At 37.6% G+C, this 20,095-nt stretch overlaps 1 protein-coding gene and 1 non-coding gene across 2 annotated transcripts in view; one reads left to right on the top strand and one right to left on the bottom strand.

Moving 5' to 3' along the window:
- Positions 1–1,495: 1,495 nt before the first annotated feature.
- DEPDC1B (DEP domain containing 1B) overlaps positions 1,496–20,095 on the bottom strand; it is a 67,518-nt gene continuing 48,918 nt past the window's right edge. Inside the window, exons 8-11 of the mRNA XM_045847947.1 lie at positions 9,742–9,908; positions 7,849–8,025; positions 3,637–3,822; positions 1,496–2,443 (exon numbers count right to left, since the gene is read on the bottom strand). Coding sequence (XP_045703903.1) covers positions 2,282–2,443; positions 3,637–3,822; positions 7,849–8,025; positions 9,742–9,908 — 692 coding nt within the window. The 3' untranslated portion in view covers positions 1,496–2,281. The remainder of the gene's footprint in view (positions 2,444–3,636; positions 3,823–7,848; positions 8,026–9,741; positions 9,909–20,095) is intronic.
- On the top strand, positions 17,524–17,629 carry LOC123825068. Its single transcript, XR_006786835.1, has one exon. It is a non-coding gene; the product is annotated as a U6 spliceosomal RNA (small nuclear RNA).

Below are 20,095 nucleotides of genomic sequence, written 5' to 3'. Positions count from 1 at the left end.
AAACCAAAGTCTTTGTCTGCTTATACATAATGAATGTAGAAAATTCAAAAGAATCATACTAGATGCTTAAAATAGGAGTCTAGCAAAGTTGTTAGGTACAAAAATCAGTCCACAAAATATACTACACATCCACACACACACTATACACAACAAACAGAAAATGGGAATTTTAAAATAACCTTATTTATAATAGAATCAAACATCAAAGTGCCTATCAGTTACATAATAACTGTTGAAGCTAGGGATGAGTACTATTACCTTTACTTTTACATATATTTGAAAATTTTAATACTTACATTTGTTAAACATATCCAATACCTAGGAAGTCTAAAAAACATTTGCAAACTTTACAAATAAATTTGAATATTCTTCTCACTTATTCTAAATAAATGATAAGGCATAAACTATGTTCATGGACTAGAAGACTTAATACTGTCAAGATAGCAAGTCTCTCCAAGTTGACTTATAAATTCAATACAATCAGAGTCAAAATCTTAAGCTGTGTGTTTGAGTGTATGTTTAGCTTGATAATCTGATATCAAAATTTCAACAAAAGTGGGAAAAGTGAAACCATATTTGGAAATAGTCTTTAACCATATTAACAATGCAAATTAAAATATAATGAGATTCACCCACCACAGGGACAATTCAAACCCAGACAACAGTTAAGTTTTGGTGTGGACGTTAAACGAAAGGAACTCATACACTGCTGACGGAGTGTTAATTGGTACACCACTTTGAAAAACTGGTATTATCCATTTTTCAGTTTCACACTTAGGTGATGGTGATGTTTTATGATCTCTCCATAAGTGTGGTATACTTAAAAGAAAAGTAATATTAAGGGGAAAAGAGAAAACTAACATATATTTCCAAAGATAAAGCAGGAGAGGAGACTCTGGACAGCAAACTTGACTTTGGAGGCAAACTGAATAAAAAGTACACTTGTTCTTTGCTCTAACAGAATTCCAAGGTTTGAGAATAAATACAGAAACACTAAAAACCCCCATTACTTTATATATTTGCTTTATATATATAAAGTAAGGTGGGACCCAAACTAGCACAAATACTTTTGTCCATTTTTATGTAAGCAGAGTCTGAGCCCATCGTCAGAGGCACTTTGCTCCAGCAGAGCACGAGCAGATCCCCGCACAGGGAAAACCACGAAGAGCAGAGCACGTGCGTCAGTGAATTTGCTCTTCTTATTGGGGTAGTGGCTCTCAGAAGCCTTCAAGATACTACCTAATCCAAGTGTTCCTCTATTTGCAAAGGCATAAAGCAAAGCAAAAGAAACGGACAGGTCACCCTCCCAAAGGCTGGTACAAACCCCAAATCTCGCTTCTTCTATCATAGAGTAAGTGACTAATCTGAGAACAGGGGCCAAGGCAACGTGATGTTAAGCATCCGAGGACATTCTCTAACTTAAATAAATGCCAAAGAAAAGAAACACCATGTACAATATTTTTTTAAAACAGTATTTATTTACATTCTACTTACTTTAAAAAGGATGAAGAAGTTGGGGGAAATGTGCACACATTTATAAAGAAGGCAGTCTCATTTTACTTAACCCATTTGTGTTTTTCATGAACTAACAAAGATTTGACTTAGAATCACGTGTCTAAAGGGACACGTTCAGTTTTCCACCTCTAGCCAAGACTGAAATTATACCACTGCGGGCATGTGGAAAGCTACTCAGCTTACAGGTGAACACCAACTAATGCATATGTCATAAAAGAACCAGCTTTAGTAAAATCTGCACCCAACAAATTGCCAATGAAACACACCACCATCACAACACAGAACATTTAAAAATCTTTCTGCAACAAGGAAAAACACAATTCACACAGGAAATATCATGATTGACTGTTAAGTCAATAGTATCAGTGACCGTGGTAACAGTACCCAGTGCCCTATTCAAATGTGTGCACCATTTCTAAGACTTGGTTATAACAAAGACAACAATAACTACGCACAAAAATGAATACACAAATATCTCATAAACGCCGTGAAAAATAACAAATAAAAATACCCTTAACTTTCAAATAATTATAAACATGTTAACATGACCACTATATACTCATTTCATGTTTAACTGATTTGTACACTTTCAAAATAGCACTGAGTTTCAGAAAAATACTGGTAATGGCTCAAAGAAAATTTTGTGAGGTCAGATCATGTTGATATTTCAGTAGTCTCTATTTTCTGTTCTTTCTTCCACAATCATACTCTCTAATCACTCATTTACTCAAAACGGCATCAGAGGTCTCTACCAGCTGTGGAAGTGTTACATCCGCAAACTTCGAGTTCTTTGAAACGGCTGGAAGGGGTTTTTTAGTGCCCACATTAGGAGTTGCGGTTTTGCTTTTGGTTTTTCAGGAAACAGAAGTGCTTCACTTTCTGGTGTAGGAAATCGTTCTTGGTAGACTTCAGGATAGGATTTTTGAAACTACAAAAAAACAATGATCCACATTGAATCCATCATACAGATAAGAGCTAATAAAACTGGGCAATCTAATTTTAAAAGCTCCTGCTCCCATAATTTCCGATTTCTCTTTTGCTTTAATGTTTATTGTTTGCCATCAGAAAAGAGAACAAAGAAGAAAACAGATCACAAATTTACTTCGACACAAATCTGTATGTTTCCATATGTGAAATCATTTGATTCCATTTTCTATGTATCTAACACATCTTTAATTTGGTCCAATTGTCAAATAAACTTCTCATTTAAGTAACATTTCTTAAAACTTCCCCTGCTGCCAACAATAAGTAAAGCTTACTTTTAAAATAGGCACAAGTAATCTGACTTGAAAATAACTTACATTCTAAATAATCAGAAAATTTTGGTCCAACCACATTTCAACCTTTCTCTGCATCTCCAACGCAGCCCCACCTGCTTCTGCCCAAATGAAGACGTTTTGGTTTATATCATACTATGAAAAAAGCTTAAAAAGAGGCAATAAGTTGTTCCTCACCAATGAACCCTTCTTCAAAATCACTAAGAAGAACATGGCTGGGAACCCAGAACTGGGGCGCCCTGTGTCACCATGCGTGCACGGTGTGATCGGGAATCGATCTTAAAAAATAAGAACTGTTCACTCAGTCTTGGGTCAATAATTTAAGAATGGTCATAGTAAATCTGTTTTGAGCTGAAAATTATTCTCTGAAACCCTAATCCATGTTGTCCAGCAGGAACTAGAAACTTAGTAATGCCTGAGGCAAGAAACAAATTTGACTCTGGATATCTAACACCAAAGGCTTTTAATTTCTAGACATTTTATATTTGTAAATTCAGTCTGATTTGCCTTTCAAAGAAATCTGTCCTCATTTAATAGCTTCCCTAAATTTAAAGTAATTATTCCACTAATTCATATCATATGCCCATATCAGAATAAAAGACAAATATTAGAGAATAAATCAAGAGTTCAATAATGGTAAAAGATCTACACTGGAAAATAAAGATATGAGAAATTGACAACTGTGTAAATCAGTGAGACTTCTAGAATACATAAACTAAAAAATATATTTTCAAAACTGCTATCACAGAAGATGAGATTCGTATGAAGCCTATTACAATACAGAATTTAAAAACACATAAGAACAACTGGAAGAAGATAAGATAATAAAGAATATCCTTTTTACCTGCTTCAGTTTTTTCTTCTTCTCTTTGCTAGAGAGTTTGGCATCTGTGATAACTTCCTCTAACAAATCCGCCAGAGGTTCCTGAGAGCCATACGCTCTTTGGTACTCAAATTCCTCTGGACTGATTTGACGGCAAAATGATGGAGCAGATAAAGTGATATCCATGTCGGCTCCCGGATACTTTATCTGAGGCAGAAGAATTAAGAGTGAAAGAAAAAACTGTATTTTCAAATAAATTACAAAAACTTGTTCAGCTCGGCCCTGGCTGGCGTAGCTCAGTGGACTGAGCATGGGCTGCGAACCAGGCATCACAGGTTCGATTCCCAGTCAGGGTACATGCCTAGGTTGCAGGGCATTGCCCCCAGCAACCACACATTGATGTTTCTCTCTCTCCCTTCCCTCTCTAAAAATAAATAAATAAAATCTTAAAAAAAAAAAAAAAAACTTGTTCAGCTCAAACACAGAATATCTCCTACGAGGAATGCAGTGCCATTTCTCAGTTCCACTGGAGAAAACTCCATACTAAAAAGTTCAAGTGTTTCCAGAACTTAAAAAAAATCACTTAATGTCACAGTTTTAAAAGAGATTTTTACCTTTTTAAACCCAAGAGCCATTTTAATAAACCAAATGCCCTCTTAATTAACAAGGTCTGAAGTTGAAACATAAACTGAACATGTTGACTATAAACAATTCAAAACAGACGATGTTGGACACACAGTGAATTATCCAGGTTCCTTCCCCCACCTGAAGAGCCTGGTCCTCCCTCCCTTGGGACAAACAGAGGCGCACCCAGCTCAGCTGTCACAGAGAGGGAAGTACTGCAACTTTCTTCCAAACACGTAAACAGTGAGAATCAGGTGCAAACAACAAATGTGCAGACAGTGCAAGAGGACAAAAAGAAAAGAGAGAAATGAGAGGAAGAATGATGCCAAGCCCTGTGAACAAATGAGTATCCATTAAAAATAATTAATTTTAGCCCTGGCCGGTGTGGCTCAGTTGGTTGGAGCATTATCTGGTAGACCAGAAGGTCACTGGTCCAGTTCCTGGTCAGGGCACATGCTGGGGCTGCGGGTTCGGTCCCCAGTTACAGAACATGCGAGAGTCAGCTGATCAATGTTTTGGTCTCACATTGATGTTTCTCCCCCTCTCTTCCTCCCTGCCCCTCTCTCTAAAATAAATAAGCATGTCCTCGGGTAAGGATAAAAATATTGTTTAATTTCAGAGTCCAAGGGGGTCATCTTCTCAAAAATACAGCACCTATTGTTCTCCTGCAGTGGATAAAATTACTACTATTACACTCACTTCTTTGGCTTAAGATTTTTTTTTCCAGAAGCCACAGTTAAAAAATAAATGTTGCCAAGAAGAGTTATTCCCTTAAGTGCATTCCAGGCCTCACTATCAGTTTACCAGGCCGGCTACAGACAACCTAGGAGAGGCAGACCAGTACCATGAAGGAAAAGACGTATGTACACATGACACTTTCTTTTTTCATTCCATGCAAGGAGGCCAGAAACAGCAGGACAGGGTCGGAGTAAAGTGTGAGTCCTAGGTACAAGGTGACAGTCAGAGCCTAGGACAGGAGGAAAACACTAGACACCTGTGATTAAAGGGCACAAGAGGAAGAGGAGAATTGCAAACAAGGTTGATAGAAAGTTAGTGCAAAGAACCAATGCCAACCTCACAACTGATCTCTCCCGGAGTCAGCCCGAAGCTGCCCCCGACAAGTCACCAGAACAGCCCGTGGAACCCTGCTCGCTCTCAGAGAAGCGTTGCCCTGACCGTGTCATGATGCAGGGGCTAAGCAGTCTACGCAAGAGAACAGAGATCTGCAGGAGCTAAGTACTAAAACAAACAGCTCTGTGGCAATTCCACTGGATAATTCTAAGAGAGAAAACGACATCGGACAATTCAGCAGTTACTGATTCCATTCAGTGCCATCACAGCTAAATTAATCATCACAGCTCAGCCTTCCGATCTTCAACTGACAGCGAAGGGCTGACGAGTACAAGTCGCTGATAGATGCTGGTGCTATGTGAATACACGAAACCAGCCAGTATACTGCACAAGGCAGCTCTTGCAACCACTTTTCCTTGCAGAAATTCAGTGAAGTATTTCTTTTGGTTTGTTTTTTAAATTTGACTCAGAAAAATATCAAGGAGAGGCAGGGAGATTAAAGTAAAACAGCAGTAAGAGTAGGCTTTTCATCTGTTGAAATGGCAAAGGTATGTATTTTAATGAGAACACCCAAAGTAGGAAAGGGTGCAGAGAAATGAACACTGTCTTGTACTTGTCTTGTACTACTAACGGATATAAATCGGAATGATCGTTTTAAGGGGAAATTTGGCAACATAAACCAACACTTAAAATACATTCATGGCCTTTACCATGCAATGCTGTTCCTAGGAATTTATTCCTTAGAACATAATCATGGATCACCAACAACAACAACAACAAAAGCTGGCTATAAAAACAGTTACTGTCACATCGCTCACAAAAGAAAAATATGGAAACAATATCAACCAAAGTAAATCGTTTAAATAAGTTATGGTATAAGCATATTGTGGAACACTATGTTACCAACAGCAACGACACTGTGGAACAACAGTGATGATAAAACTACCAACTGAGAGCTTACTATGTGATAAACATTATTCTGAGCACTTGACATTTTAAGCCATTCAATACCCAAAGCAACCTGGAAGGCAGGTATTAACTTCTATCATCCCATTGGACAAATGAAGAAAGAGAGTTGTTGGGACAGATGCCGAAGCAGAGACACATTACACAATGTGTGCAAGGTCGCACAGCTAATAAAGGGCATGCCAGGAATTCAAACACCTCTTAGCTCCAGTCTGTGCTCTTGGCCATTCTAGTGTCAAACAAGAATATTTTACGATGTGGGCAATTTTTCTCATTGTATTATTAAGTGAAAGAAAGTAAGTTATGAAAGACACAGAAGAGAAGGAAGGGGACGGGAAGGGAAAGAGAGGGAGAGAGAGGGAGGGGGAGAGGGAGGGAGGAAGAAGAAAGAAAAAAAGGTAACAGAAAAATACCTGAAAGACTAATATTTACAGAACATTTGGTGTAGCTGATATTTTTGGTGTATATTTTCTATACTTTCCAAATTCCTTTAATGTATTAAGTTAATAATGATCAAAATAGAAAAAAAATTCATTTTAACTTTTAAATTGCTCACTGGAAACAGCTAAACAGTTACTTCTTTTACTAATACGCTGGAAGGTAGCAGTTCCCTGGGCCTTAACTGAGGAACCTCAAAAAGTGCTCCAGTGAAGAGTCCAATCATGCAGAAGGAACTAAACACAATTTCTGCCAAAAGACTTCTTATCAAAAGTTTCTGCTTCCACAGGCTGACATACAAATCCCACTGTGGGGTCCACATAATAGTAATACATTACATTTCTTTTGCATCATTTTAATATAATAGCAACAACAATAACAACACTCCCTTTCAAAGACTGCCTGCCGTGTGTCGGACACCGTGCAGAGGGCTTTGCAGTAATTTCCGTGCAGAGGGCTTTGCAGTAGTTTCCAGTGTAGTGCTACACTGTGAAACGCTGTCCAACAACGCTCTACAGCACATGTGGCCCATTTTAACCCTTACGGAAACTAAAACCTAGAGGTTAAGGGACGTGCCCAGTGCCACACAACCAGGAAAGGGGAGAGCCACGAGTTTGACCCGGGTCTTTACGGCTCTTGCTCCTCTACCACACCACATGGTAAAGTGAGGCAGCATGGCATGGTAGACAGGGGCACTGATCCTGGAGGCTGATCTCATCAGTGTGAACCTGGCTCTGCGACCTTGGACAAGTTGCTTAAGTTCTCCATGCTGCAGTTTTCTCATCCATACAGTACAAATATGAACATCATCTAGGTTGCAGAGCTATTAAGAATCAAGACTGTATTTCACATAAATCATTTGCATCAGGAAGTATATGTAGACTCTGAACAAATTCCTTTAAGGAATTTGCAATAAAAAATATGTAGCTTTCATGGATATAACACAACCAAGTAGGCAATCCACAGATTTTGAGTAACAAATGCGTAGTGCTTACTAAGTGCCAAGTCTTGTTGTAAGCACCTTGTACATACTATTTCGCTTAATCCTCATAACGTAAAGTCCCAAGAAGTCTCCCAAGCTTACAGACTTTCTGCTGACAATTTCACAGGATCTAGTAATATCCTTTCCTTTACCTGCACTCTTCGTAGGTGAGCTACATGCTCCTCAATGGAGGTCTGCAAGGCCAAAGGGACTTTCAGAATCTCTTGGTAATTGTCCATCAAAAACGTCACCAACCTAGCAGCTAATAACTCATCCAAGTCCACTTCATCCTTGGAACACAAGATGCAACGGGAAAATGTCTGAATCATCTAAAAAAAAAAAGGTGGGGGGATTTTTAAATAAATACAGATGATTTTTTTTTCCTACTCTGAGGTAAGTGCAATCTAATTTGCAAAATGCAAATGTGACTAGTCAGTGAGAAATGGCCCGCAGCACAGGATACACACCCCACCTGGCTCATGCCACACCTGGTCATCTCAGATGGACTGATTTTCTCATTAATCAGCATGAACAGAATGTGTGCTGCATCTCACAGAGACTTAGCAGAGATCCTTTTCTGAATAGCTTCTAAACCCCTTTCACAAATGGTTTTAAATATGTATGTGCATATATATTTAAACAAATCCTGAAAATTACCGTTACCAAATGACCTGGATCATGTAGCACTCTTAAGTTTGGTGCCATTTATTTTGATAATACCTTAATTTTATTATTGATTTTTAAAAAGAGATCTATTAGCACAGTCTGTGTTGCTCAACTGTTATATATTTTCCTATTTAACTGTTATTTTCTCTAGGACTTTTGAATATACACTTGACAGTCACCTTTGACGAAAACTGTGAGACATTATAAGAAGTGTATTAAGTGATGAGACTATGGTAAGCAGAGATATAAAAAGTATTATAGCCACTGCTTCCATAGAATTCACATTAACTACTCCATTCTTAATTCTATCCTTTGGAGGGACTTCTTTTTTTCTTTCTCACTAATCTTATTGCTGACAATCTTATTTCAAAGCATATAAGCATGTAATTCTGTTTAGTAAGATGTCACTTTATCAACACTGCAGGTAATACTTCATCTTCACTCACATTTATGTGTATGCAGATTCTTTACCAGAAGACTGTGGAGCCCAGAAAATCCACGAATGCCTTGAAACTGTGTGCAAAATTTTACACATGCAATCTTCTGGAGGATAAGTGCAAACTTTTTTTCAGCGTTTCAGAAAGGTCCATTAGCTTCCCTACCATCCAGCCCTACCCCCCAAAAAAAGGTCAAGAATCACTCCGATGGGCACTGAGCCCTCCTCGAACCTCACTCCCCACTTCTCAAACTGGGCCAGTGGACCCCCAGGGGGATACGGGGGTTCACCAGGATGTGGAAAAAACATACACACACCAATGAAACATCAATTTTATTCCAAGCCTTGTCTTTGAAAGAAATTAGGAAATTTAGCTAGTGAGCAATTCTAAACATAAACTCTATTTTAAAACATGCTGACATTACAAAGTAGAATTCAAAGTTACTCAATTTTAAGCAAACTTGAGAATATTTTACAAAAAACCCTCACTCATGGACCCTTAGATAATACCCCAGGAGATAAAAGTTCTCTTTCTCCTTTCAAATTATCTTGTCCAACTCTGTATTTTACTTCTTCCCAATTTTACTCCACTTATATGTGCTGCAGGCTCTGCAACCCTTTCTGAGCTGGAGGAGAGACCATTGTTTTCTCGAGAGATCCCTCCGCCCTTCTGTTCACCCTTCCTTCTCTTTGTGTTGACAGTAGGCAGGATACCACAGATTTCTGTGCACTAAAGAGCCTACCCCTACTCACTCTGTGCTTTTCCTCATGTTCTTTAAGGCCCTAAGACAAAAGCACAAGACCAGTCGGGGTGGATTCCGAGCCACGGCACATGAAGCAAGTCTGCCGGGTACCTTCCTCTGGTTACCACGCTGGTGACCTTTACTCAGGTGAATTTTATTCCCAAAACTCAAGCCATGTTAGATGTTAGAAATCAACCCACCAGTGTTCGGGTGCCAAGGCCATCACAAAGTGGTGGCATCTCCTTATTTAAGCAGATCCTTGTCATCATCCTCATCAGCAGCTGTAACTTTCTCCTATTTTCAGGGGGCAGGAGGAGGCAGCAAATCTGAAATGCCTCGATGGCCATTTTCTCTTCCTGTAATAAACCTGATTTAGAAAGAAAATTTTTAATCCTTATAAACCCCTTGACTCTCTTATGTTAACATTTTTGTAAAATACATATTACTAAAATTATATAGAAATGTTTACATATTCAACTATACTGGATCAACTCATTAAACAATAGATCCACTGTCACTCACAACTCAGCACAGAAAATGCAAACCATCTAGTGTTCACAAATATATAAAACAAACACAGCCACTTCCCCTTCCACACCCTTGACAGATGCAACTAAACTCTCATAGCATTCTTTCCCACTGAACCAAGAGCAGTCAGACTGAGCCTAACCTACCCCACAACACTCACACTGTTAATAGGTCCAAGATAACACAAGCAAGACATGAATGTGCCATCAATGCCCTGAATTCTCCCCGCTGTAGTATTTCCTCATGACAAGCAGATACCATCCTACATGATTCTCCAAGACTGAATAATAGACCTAATGCTCTTAGTCAGTCCACTGCCAAATGGATCTGCTTCTTTCTCAATAACACCTGTCCAATACTCCCTTCCTTCCACTTAAGCAATTTTTTCTAGTTAAGGGGCTGATTCAATTGTGTGCCATTTGTCCTCACCCAGTATGATTTTGCTAAAAATTAGGGTATTCTAGTATCATGAACTCCCTATTTGTCCGTGGACACAGCTATTCCAAGACCACTAGAGATGAAACTACTTTCAGCAATTTACGGGTCCAGATCCAGCCTTTTCAAGTTTCTAGTCTCTGACTTGTAGGCAAAATCATCTTTTACATTCCATAAATATTTTCTGACCATGCATGATATAACAGGAACTATGGTCCTGGAATTACAAAAATATGCCAGCTTCTTTCCTTTGAAGAGCGTACAAACTGTGAGGAGAGATCCACAAAAAATAAATGACAAAATGTAAATATAAGAGGTGATGCAAGAAACATCTGCAAGGAGCATATTAGGGGAACTATAAGTCACTCAACATGAATGCGGCATAGGCTGTGAGGGTAAGGGTTTAGTATAGAAGTGAAGCTAAAAATACCAGCAGAGACAAGATCTAACAAATCCTTGAATGGCAGATTAAGGAGCTTGGGTTTGATCCCAAAGGCAATGGATATGCACTGAGAGAAAGGGGGCTGGAGGAGGGAGCTTTTATATTCCAAGTTCAGATCCTATATGTTTACCAGAAATATTGCTGTGGATTATTATTATCATTTATGTAGATCTGTTTTCAATTCAACATAATCAAATCCATGAAAAGGAAAAAAATGTTTATGACCATATTTCAATTCCTTCATTTATCTAAAAAATATTTATTAAGCCATGCTTATATTCCAGGGACTATTTCAAAAAGAATACAGTGAGGAATGAAATGAACTCCTATCTGATCTCATGAAGCTCCAATTCCAACAGGTAATAAGCAAAAAGATATATAAATATGATCTAAGGTGGAGAAATGCCGTGAGAAAAATAAAGGACAGGAGCTGCGGGTGATGGGAAAAACTTCTGGTGTTCCAGGGAAGGTCTCTTCCTAAGCAGGTAACATTTCAGAAGCCACCTGAAAGAATGACAGTAAGCCAGCGAAATATCAAGAGATAAATTTCAATGCGGAGGAAATATCAATTATAAAGATTTTCATGTGGGAGTATGTTTGAGGTCTTTGAGGAACAGCAGTGAGGCCTGTGTGAAGAGAGAACAGGGTGTAATGAATATTCAATCAGAAAGGAGAGTAGAGAGGAAACCAAGAGACACACAGAACCTTGTCGACTACCATTATGACTTTGGATTTTATTACAAGTGACCTGAGAAGTCATTGGAGAATTCTGGGTTTTGTATTTATATATAATATAAATTACATATATACATATATACAAGGACTTCTGGACTAAGGCCTTATATAGGAATCTGGAAAAAGTCCAGCCATTGTTAATATAATGAGAATTGTTTGTGCAACATCAATATAGCCTGGCAGCCAAAGAGAGTGAACTGGAATGCGTATCCATGAACAGTGACAACTTCACTGTACTAGTCAGGGGGGTGGTAGGTACCACTGAGTGAGCATGTGTACTGTATGGCCATGACATTCAAAATGACCGAGCAAGTACAGCAACGAACCTGCATCAGTTTTGTGTTAAGCCTGAACATTCCTCCGTGGAAACTATTCAAATGATTCAGAAGGCCACAGCTATGGGCAACAGTGATTGGCAGCTTCATCACACCACTACACGTGCTCATGCATCACGTCTTGTGAGGAGATTTTTGGTGAAACATCCAATCAGCCAGGTGACTCAGCCCTGCTACAGCCCAGATTTGGCACCCTACATCTTCTGGCTTTTCCCAAAACTAAAATCATCTTTGAAAGGGAAAAGATTTCAGACCATCAGTAAAATTCAGGGAAATATGGCAGGGCAGCTTATGGCGATTGGGAGAATTGTGTGAGGTCCCCAAGTGCCTACTTTAAAGGGGACTGAGGTGTCACTGTCCTATGTCCAATGTTTCTTGTATCTTCTTCAATAAATGTCTGTTTTTCATATCACATGGCTTTCATATCACATACTTTCTAGACAGGCCTCAGGTGTTTTTTATATATACACATACACATGAAACATAGTAAGATAGGTGAAATCTGGTTCTATAATTGGAACAAGGGATTTGTGGACTAACAGGATAGAAGGCTTCATGGAAAAAGTAGAAGGAGAAATAAATACAGAATTTAATTACTTCCTGCCAGTTCCAGCTGCTACTTCATCTGAACTTTGCATCTTTCTTCTTCCTTGTTATCCACTTACAATCTATTCTCTGTACTGGCTGCCAGAGTAAAAAGTAATTCGGAAATGATAGATAAAGGTATTAGCATATAAATATGTTACATATTCATAGGCATTCTATGTTTACATATTTAAAATAAATATGAACACAGTGAGGAGAGAAATGGAAAATATAAAAGAGAACTAAATGGATTTTCTAGAGGTGAAAAATACTAAGCCTCAAACATTCATTGGATGAGAACTATAACAAATTAAACACTGCAAAAAAGAAAATAAAAAACTTAAATACACAGTAATATGAACTAGACAAAATAGAAGCAACAAGAGAGAGAAAAAAGATGAACTGAGCTGCAGCAACCTATAGGAAAATATCAAGTGATTTAGAAAAGAGAAGGAGGTGTAGAAAAAATATTTGAAGAAATAATGGCCCAAAAGTTTCCAAACTAGATAAAATCGTACATAAACAAATTAAAGAAATTCAATGAATCAAAGCACAATAAACACAAGGAAAATCACATCAAGGCATATTATATTTAAATTCCTAAAAATCAGTGGCAGAGAAAACCTCAAAAGCCGTCAGAGGGAAAAGACACATAATGTACAATGGAACAAAAATAAGGAATTACCACAGGACTTTCATCAGAAATTATTTAAGCCTGAAGACAAGGGATTGACATCTGTAAAGTGCTAAAAGAATAAAAACTTTAAACTTAGAATTCTGTATTTATTTAAAATATTTTTCAGAAATGAATAAAAAAAAAGAGTTTTCAGAGTCCCACCCCCCCCAAACCCAGAGAATTTATTTTCCAAAAGACCTATATTACAACAAATGTTAAGGATACTTCTCAAACAAAAGGAAACTGATACCAAATGAAAACCTGGATCTACACAAAGGAATGAAGATACCAGAAAAGATTAATATATGGGTAGATAAAACTTCTTATATTTTCATTAATTTCTTTGAAAGAAAATTGCTTGTTTAAAGAGAAAATGATAACAATGTGTATTAAGGTTTATAATATGCTGTTAAAAAACATGTAGGACTAAAATGTGTGAAACAATAGCACAAATGGCAAGAGGGAGAAAATGAAAGAATATGATAACAGCGTAGTGACATTGTATGTGAAAGAGTGTAATACTTAAAGTTAGGCAAAGATTTCCTGGGACACAAAAAGCATAAACCATAAAAGAAAACAATAAAGTAAACTTTATCAAAATTAAAATTGTTTGCCTTTTGAAAGACATTGTTAAGAAAAAGAAAAAGAGCCCTGGCTAGTGTGGCTCAGTGGATTGAGCGCTGGCCTGCAAACCAAAATGTCACCAGTTAGACTCCCAGTCAGAGCACATGCCTGGGTTGTAGGCCAGGTTCCCCAGGTGGGGGCGTGCAAGAGGCAACCGATCCATGTATCTCTCACACATTGATGTTTCTCTCCCTCACTTTCTCCCTCCATTCCTCCATCTCTAAAAAGTAAATAAATAAAATCTTTTTGAAAGAAAGAAAGAGAGAGAGAGAGAGAGAGAGAGAGAGAAAGAAAGAAAGAAAGAAAGAAAGAAAGAAAGAAAGAAAGAAAGAAAGAAAGAAAGAAAGAAAGAGAAGGCCACAATCCAGGGGAAAAGACTTGAAATATATATAGCTAACAAAGGACTTACGTGCAGAACAAGCAAATTCTTAAAACTCAAAGAGAACAAACAGGCAATAAAAAATGAGCAGAAAATTTCAAGACAATTAACAAAAGATATATGAATGATCATTGAGCAAATGAATAAACACCCAACATTACTAGTCATCAAAAAATGTAAATGAAAACCAAAGAGATATATACCATTACAAACCCACCTACGTGGCTAAAATTTAAAAGACTAATGACATCAAGTGTTGAAAAAGATGTGAAGCTACTGGAAGACTCATCTACCATCGATGGGAATGTAAAATGGCACAACTACTTTGGAAAACAGCTTGTCACTTTCACATAAAAGTAAACATACATTTACCATGTGGTCCAGCAATTACACTTCTAGCTATTTTCCTAAATAAGGTATATATTCATACGAAGTCTTATACATGGATATTCATAACAGCTGTGCAAAACTTTTTAGTTTGATATAGTCCCATTTGTTTATTTTTTCTTTTGTTTCCCTTCTCCAAGACCTAAACATAAAATAAAACCATACAAAAATATTTCATGAGACACATAAATTAATTTGACCAAAGTAAAACATAAAAGCTCTTTAGCTCATAGTTAAAATCACAGACAAGCCACAGACTAGGAAATGATACCTATCTGACTGAAGGTAAAAAGAATTAGTATTCAGAATATATGAGGTCTATCCAGAAGACATCCAGCCACGTGATACGAAAAATAGACATTTATTGAAGAAGATACAAGATACAAGGAACACTGTGCACAAGACAATGACACCTCAGTCCCCTTCAAAGTAAGCTCCTGGGGACCTCACACAGTTCTCCCAATTGCCATAAGCTGCCCCATCGTATTTTCCTGAATCTCACCAATATTCTGAAATCTCTTTCCTTTCAAAGATGATTTTAGTTTTGGGAAAAGCCAGAAGATGCAGGGTGCCAAATATGGGCTGTAGTGGGGCTGAGTCACCTGGCAGATTTAATGTTTCACCAAAAATCTATGCACAAGATGTGATGCATGAGTGGACACACTGTCATGATGAATCTGACCATCAACACTTGCTCATAGCTGCGGCCTTCTGAATCATCTGTATAGTTTCCATGGAGGAATGTTCAAGCTTAACGCAAAATTTGATGTAGGTTTGTTGCTCTAGACTCGCTCATGTTTGGCTATTGAATGTGACAGCCACACAGTACACATGCTCACTCAATGGTATCTACTACCTCAGTAACTAACACAGTGAAGTTGTCATTGTTCACTCATGCACATTGCAGTCCACTCTCCTTGGCTGCCAGGTTACATCAATGTCATGCAAACCGTTCTCTCTATATTAATAATGACTGAACTTTTCCCAGACAGATCTCGTATTTTTAAAATGACCAAAAAATAAAATCAAAAGAAAAAATGAGTTAAGAACAGTTAAAATACTTCACCCAAGAAGAAACCCACATAACCAATAAATATCATTAAGATTCTTTTTTACACCCAACAGATCAGAAAAATTAAAAAGCCAGATGAAACAAAATATTGGGAAGGAAATGTTCAAGTAGGAATATAGTGCTAATGGGAATGTAAATTACTAATAGAACCACTCTGGGAAGCAACTTGCTAGAACTAGTGAATACCAAAAACCCAGAAATTTTGTTCCCATATACAGAGAAACACATGGATGCCTTTGCAACTTGTAAATGTGGTGTTAAATTAGGGGCGGTGCACAGGGAAGTCTGTTATATTAGTCTCTGTTCTGCTAATTTAACACCACCCCCCGCCCCAAATAGTATTTTTGATGGAAATCTGGAAATCAAATTACAGATTTGGTTCCTTTTTTAAGTGCTATTCTTCTCTTTTTATGAACCATAATTCCAATAACAATGAGCACATTGAGCACTAGACCTTGGCTTCCAAATATCACTCTTTACTAAAAGGAACCAAGAATCCTTGAAGAAACTGCTGACTCTAGGACTGGGGAAAGAAAGTACAAGATGATTCTGTAAGTGCAAGGAAGTTCTCTAAGAATGACGGGGATGTGGCAAAAGGGTACGTGTGCCAGTCTGACAAGCCTCCTCAGGGATTCTGATTACATGTATAGCAGACTGCTGGATACTGTCCTGTTTGTCACTGGGGCTGTCCCGTTCAGTCCCCACCCACCAGTCTCTCTCTCTCTCTCTGTGCTTTTCTCAGGCTAGCTTTCATGCTATGTATTTAAATTCCTTGACCTTTTCTTCTGCACTGTCTAATCTGTTCCTAATCCCGACTAATAAGCTTTTTTTTTCATTTGCAATATTCTATTTTTTTAAAATCCTACAGTTGAATCTGTCCTTTTTCTTTGTTCACTTTTTTATGACACTATCTTTATTTTAGTGTACAATGTTTTTTTTTGTTGTTATTTTTTGTAGGGTTGTTTTTTTGGGGGAGGGGGCTTGGTATATTCATGAAGCTATGCACCTCACTACTATTTCATATTTCATTCGAGAACATTTTTGTCACTCCAGAAAGAAATCCCCATTCCTATTAGCAGTTACTTCCCATAACCTTTTCCCAGCCCTTGGAAACCACTAATCTCTGTCTCTATAGATCTGCCTGTTCTGAACATTTCATATAATGAAATCATACAATATTGTCATCTTTGGAGTCTGGCTTCTTTCACTGAGAATAACGTCTTCAAGATTCATCCATGTTGTAGCATATAAGTAATATTCTATAGCAAGGATACACTACATGTGATGCATCATTTGATGGACATATCAGTTGCTTGTGCCTTCTGGCTATACTGAGTAATGTTGCTATGAACATTCGTGTACAAGTTGCTGTATGGACATATGTCTTCAATTATCTTGGGCATATACCTAAAAGTAGAATTGCTGAATCACATAGTAGCTCCATGTTTAACTTTTTAAGGAACCACCCTAAGTGTATAAAAAATGTGCCACTTTACATTCCCGCCCCCAAACATTCTCCACATCCTCACTAACACTTGGTATCCAGCTTTTATATTATAGTCACCCTTGTGTGTGGTAAGTGGTATCTCATTGTGGTTTAGATTTATCCAGCTTTAAGGAATATTACACTAGATATGCACAGCTTACTGTTTATTCAGAAACATGCAAGGGGATCCCTATGCAGATTTTTAAAGCTCTTTCTCTGCATGACTGGCTTGAATTAGTTTGGTAGGGCTGTCATAACAAAATTATCACCAACTATGTGGCTTAAAGAACAAAAGTTTGTGCTCACTTCAACAGCACATATACTAAACTGGAACAATACAGAGAAGATTAGCATGGCCCCTGCTCAAGGATGACATGCAAATTCATGAAGTGTTCCATATTTTAGGGGGAAAAAAAGAACAAAAGTTTATTCTCTCACAAATCTGGAAGCTAGAAGTCAGAGATGAAGGTGTCAACTCAGGCTGTTTTCGCCTGAGACTTCTCTCCTTGCCTGGCCAATGGCTGCCTTCTTGCTCTGATCTCACCTGGTCATCCCTTAGTCTGTGTATTGTCTGTGTCCTGAACTCTTCTTATAAAGACCCCAGTCATGCTGGTAAGTCACCCATATGACTACATTTTACCTCAATTATCTCTTTAAAGGTCCTAATAGAACTACAATCTCATGATAAAGTAATGGAGGTTAGGACTTCAACATAAGAATTTTAGAAGCCCTGGCTGGCGTAGCTCAGTGGATTGAGTGCGGGTTGCGAACCAAAGTGTCGCAGGTTCGATTCCCAGCCAGGGTACATGCCTGGGTTGCAGGCCATAACCCCCAGCAACTGCACATTGATGTTTCTCTCTCTCTTTCTCCCTTCCCTCTCTAAAAATAAATAAATAAAATCTTAAAAAAAAAAAAAAAGAATTTTAGAAAGGACACAATGCAACCCTTAACATTCTCTGGGTTTCTGAACTACAAGGTCCAGCCTCTTCATCCAACTTCTGTCTGTCCAACTGAGAAAGACGGACACGCTCAGCTGGGCTCCACCTCCCTTCATCGCAACCTGAGAAGTTCTCCTGTGCAGGACGCCACGGCACCGTAGTGCTCAATTCATTGTTTTCACTTCGGCCATGGGCCACAGTCCTACATGTGGTCCAATGTCTGAACATAGTTGCCTCTTATCTTATCCAGTTTTGTAGTTGTTTTTTGACAGAAGGGTAAACCCAATCCCAGTTTCTCCATCATAGTCAAAAGCAGAAAAGTTCCTCCGTTACCTTTTAAAAAATAAAAACTTATATATTTAGTCTTGAGTTTGCAATTTGTGGGTCAATACTCCTCAAAAAATAGCTAACATACATATATGTTTGTTTGCTTAATTTTCATGATAGTACCAAGTCACACAGCTTACAAGGACACAAGCTGGAGTTGGTCAGGTCCAGAGTCTGCATTCTCAACATCTGTACCACCTGTACTGAAGCCGACAAGAAAGAATATTCCTCATTCTTATTCACAATGATGTCAGCTCTGCTTGCTATATAACAAATCAGATTTTACAGTGTCAAGGGAACTCATACAAATAATTTCCTATAATACCTATAATTTATAAAATTTCCTCAAAGTTACTAAAGAGAATTTTTACAAAGTCATGTCATATATTCAACATTTGAAAAGTAGAGGTACTAGGAGCATGGAATGACTGTATAGAACAAAATGACTAGACAAATTATTCAACCCCTTTTTCAAATCTACTAAAATTCTCAACTGCAAATGGAAATATAATAGTAACTAACAGTACCAATCTCACAGGAGTATGGTGAAGATTACTAAAGTAATACTTAGGTAATAAAATGATTCCAAAATTTTGAGAAATGCCTCTATAGTCATAATGGTCGAGAGAATATCTATATGCAAATTAAACTTAAACACAGAATTAATATGGGAAGGTCTCACACATTTCAAATCTTAATGCTGCCAAGTATCTCTTCATTTCCTACCCTGGTGTCCAGAACATTACAGGTGCTAAATTAATGTCATTTCAGTGACTGAAAAGACTTGGGACATCGGTAATACCACCGTTTTGTTTGCTTATGAATCAAATGAGATTCAGAAAACCTTGCTCCTTCATCTTAGAAGACTGAGTAACATTACTGAATGCCTTCTAGGCTACAGTACTATATGTTAAGCAATTTTATCTGTTCACATTTAATCATTTTGACTATTCTGTAAAGAAGGAAATATTGCCCCATTTAACAGACAAAGAAACCAAAGCTCAAAATAGTTAGGACCTGACCCAGGAACTCAACTGGTATTCAAATCTATGTGCTAGTCCTCCTTATACACAACTACATTCTTCTTATCTGGACGATAAGAGGACAGCTTCCAGAAGCAACTTCCTCTCAATAAACTCAACTTGGTGTTTATTTGATGCTAACACCGAGTGGTCAGCAATTATTAATTATTAATTAAAAGATTATGCTCTCTACTTAATACCATACTCTATATATGTAGGCACACTTTTTTGGGCTACTATATATGTCTTCGATAAAAATTATTTTAATTTTGGATTGTGTTTTAAAAGTTCATCTGCCCACCACCTATCATCATTGTACCAGGTCAGAAATAGTCTTTTGGCAAAAACTGCAGGAACCTGAAAAAAAAGCCTCAAGGACCTAGTAGTCATTAAGTAAATCTACATTTTAGAAGAGATCAAACCTAGAGTATAAGGCACACATGGATTAATAACATTTCTCAACCACATTAGGGCTATAATTTGAAATCACAAAAATATTAATTATTAGAAAACTTACAAAACTGATAGGGAAATACTTGATAATTTTTAAAATGTTTTTGAATGTTTAAAGAGGCAGCAGTGT

The sequence above is a fragment of the Phyllostomus hastatus genome, unplaced genomic scaffold (assembly GCF_019186645.2).
Source record: "Phyllostomus hastatus isolate PE091 unplaced genomic scaffold, TTU_PhHast_1.1 phas_contig_58, whole genome shotgun sequence".
Taxonomy (NCBI): Eukaryota; Metazoa; Chordata; class Mammalia; order Chiroptera; family Phyllostomidae; genus Phyllostomus; species Phyllostomus hastatus.
Note: the sequence above shows the minus strand (reverse complement) of the source record. Positions and strands in the feature narration are given on the sequence as shown.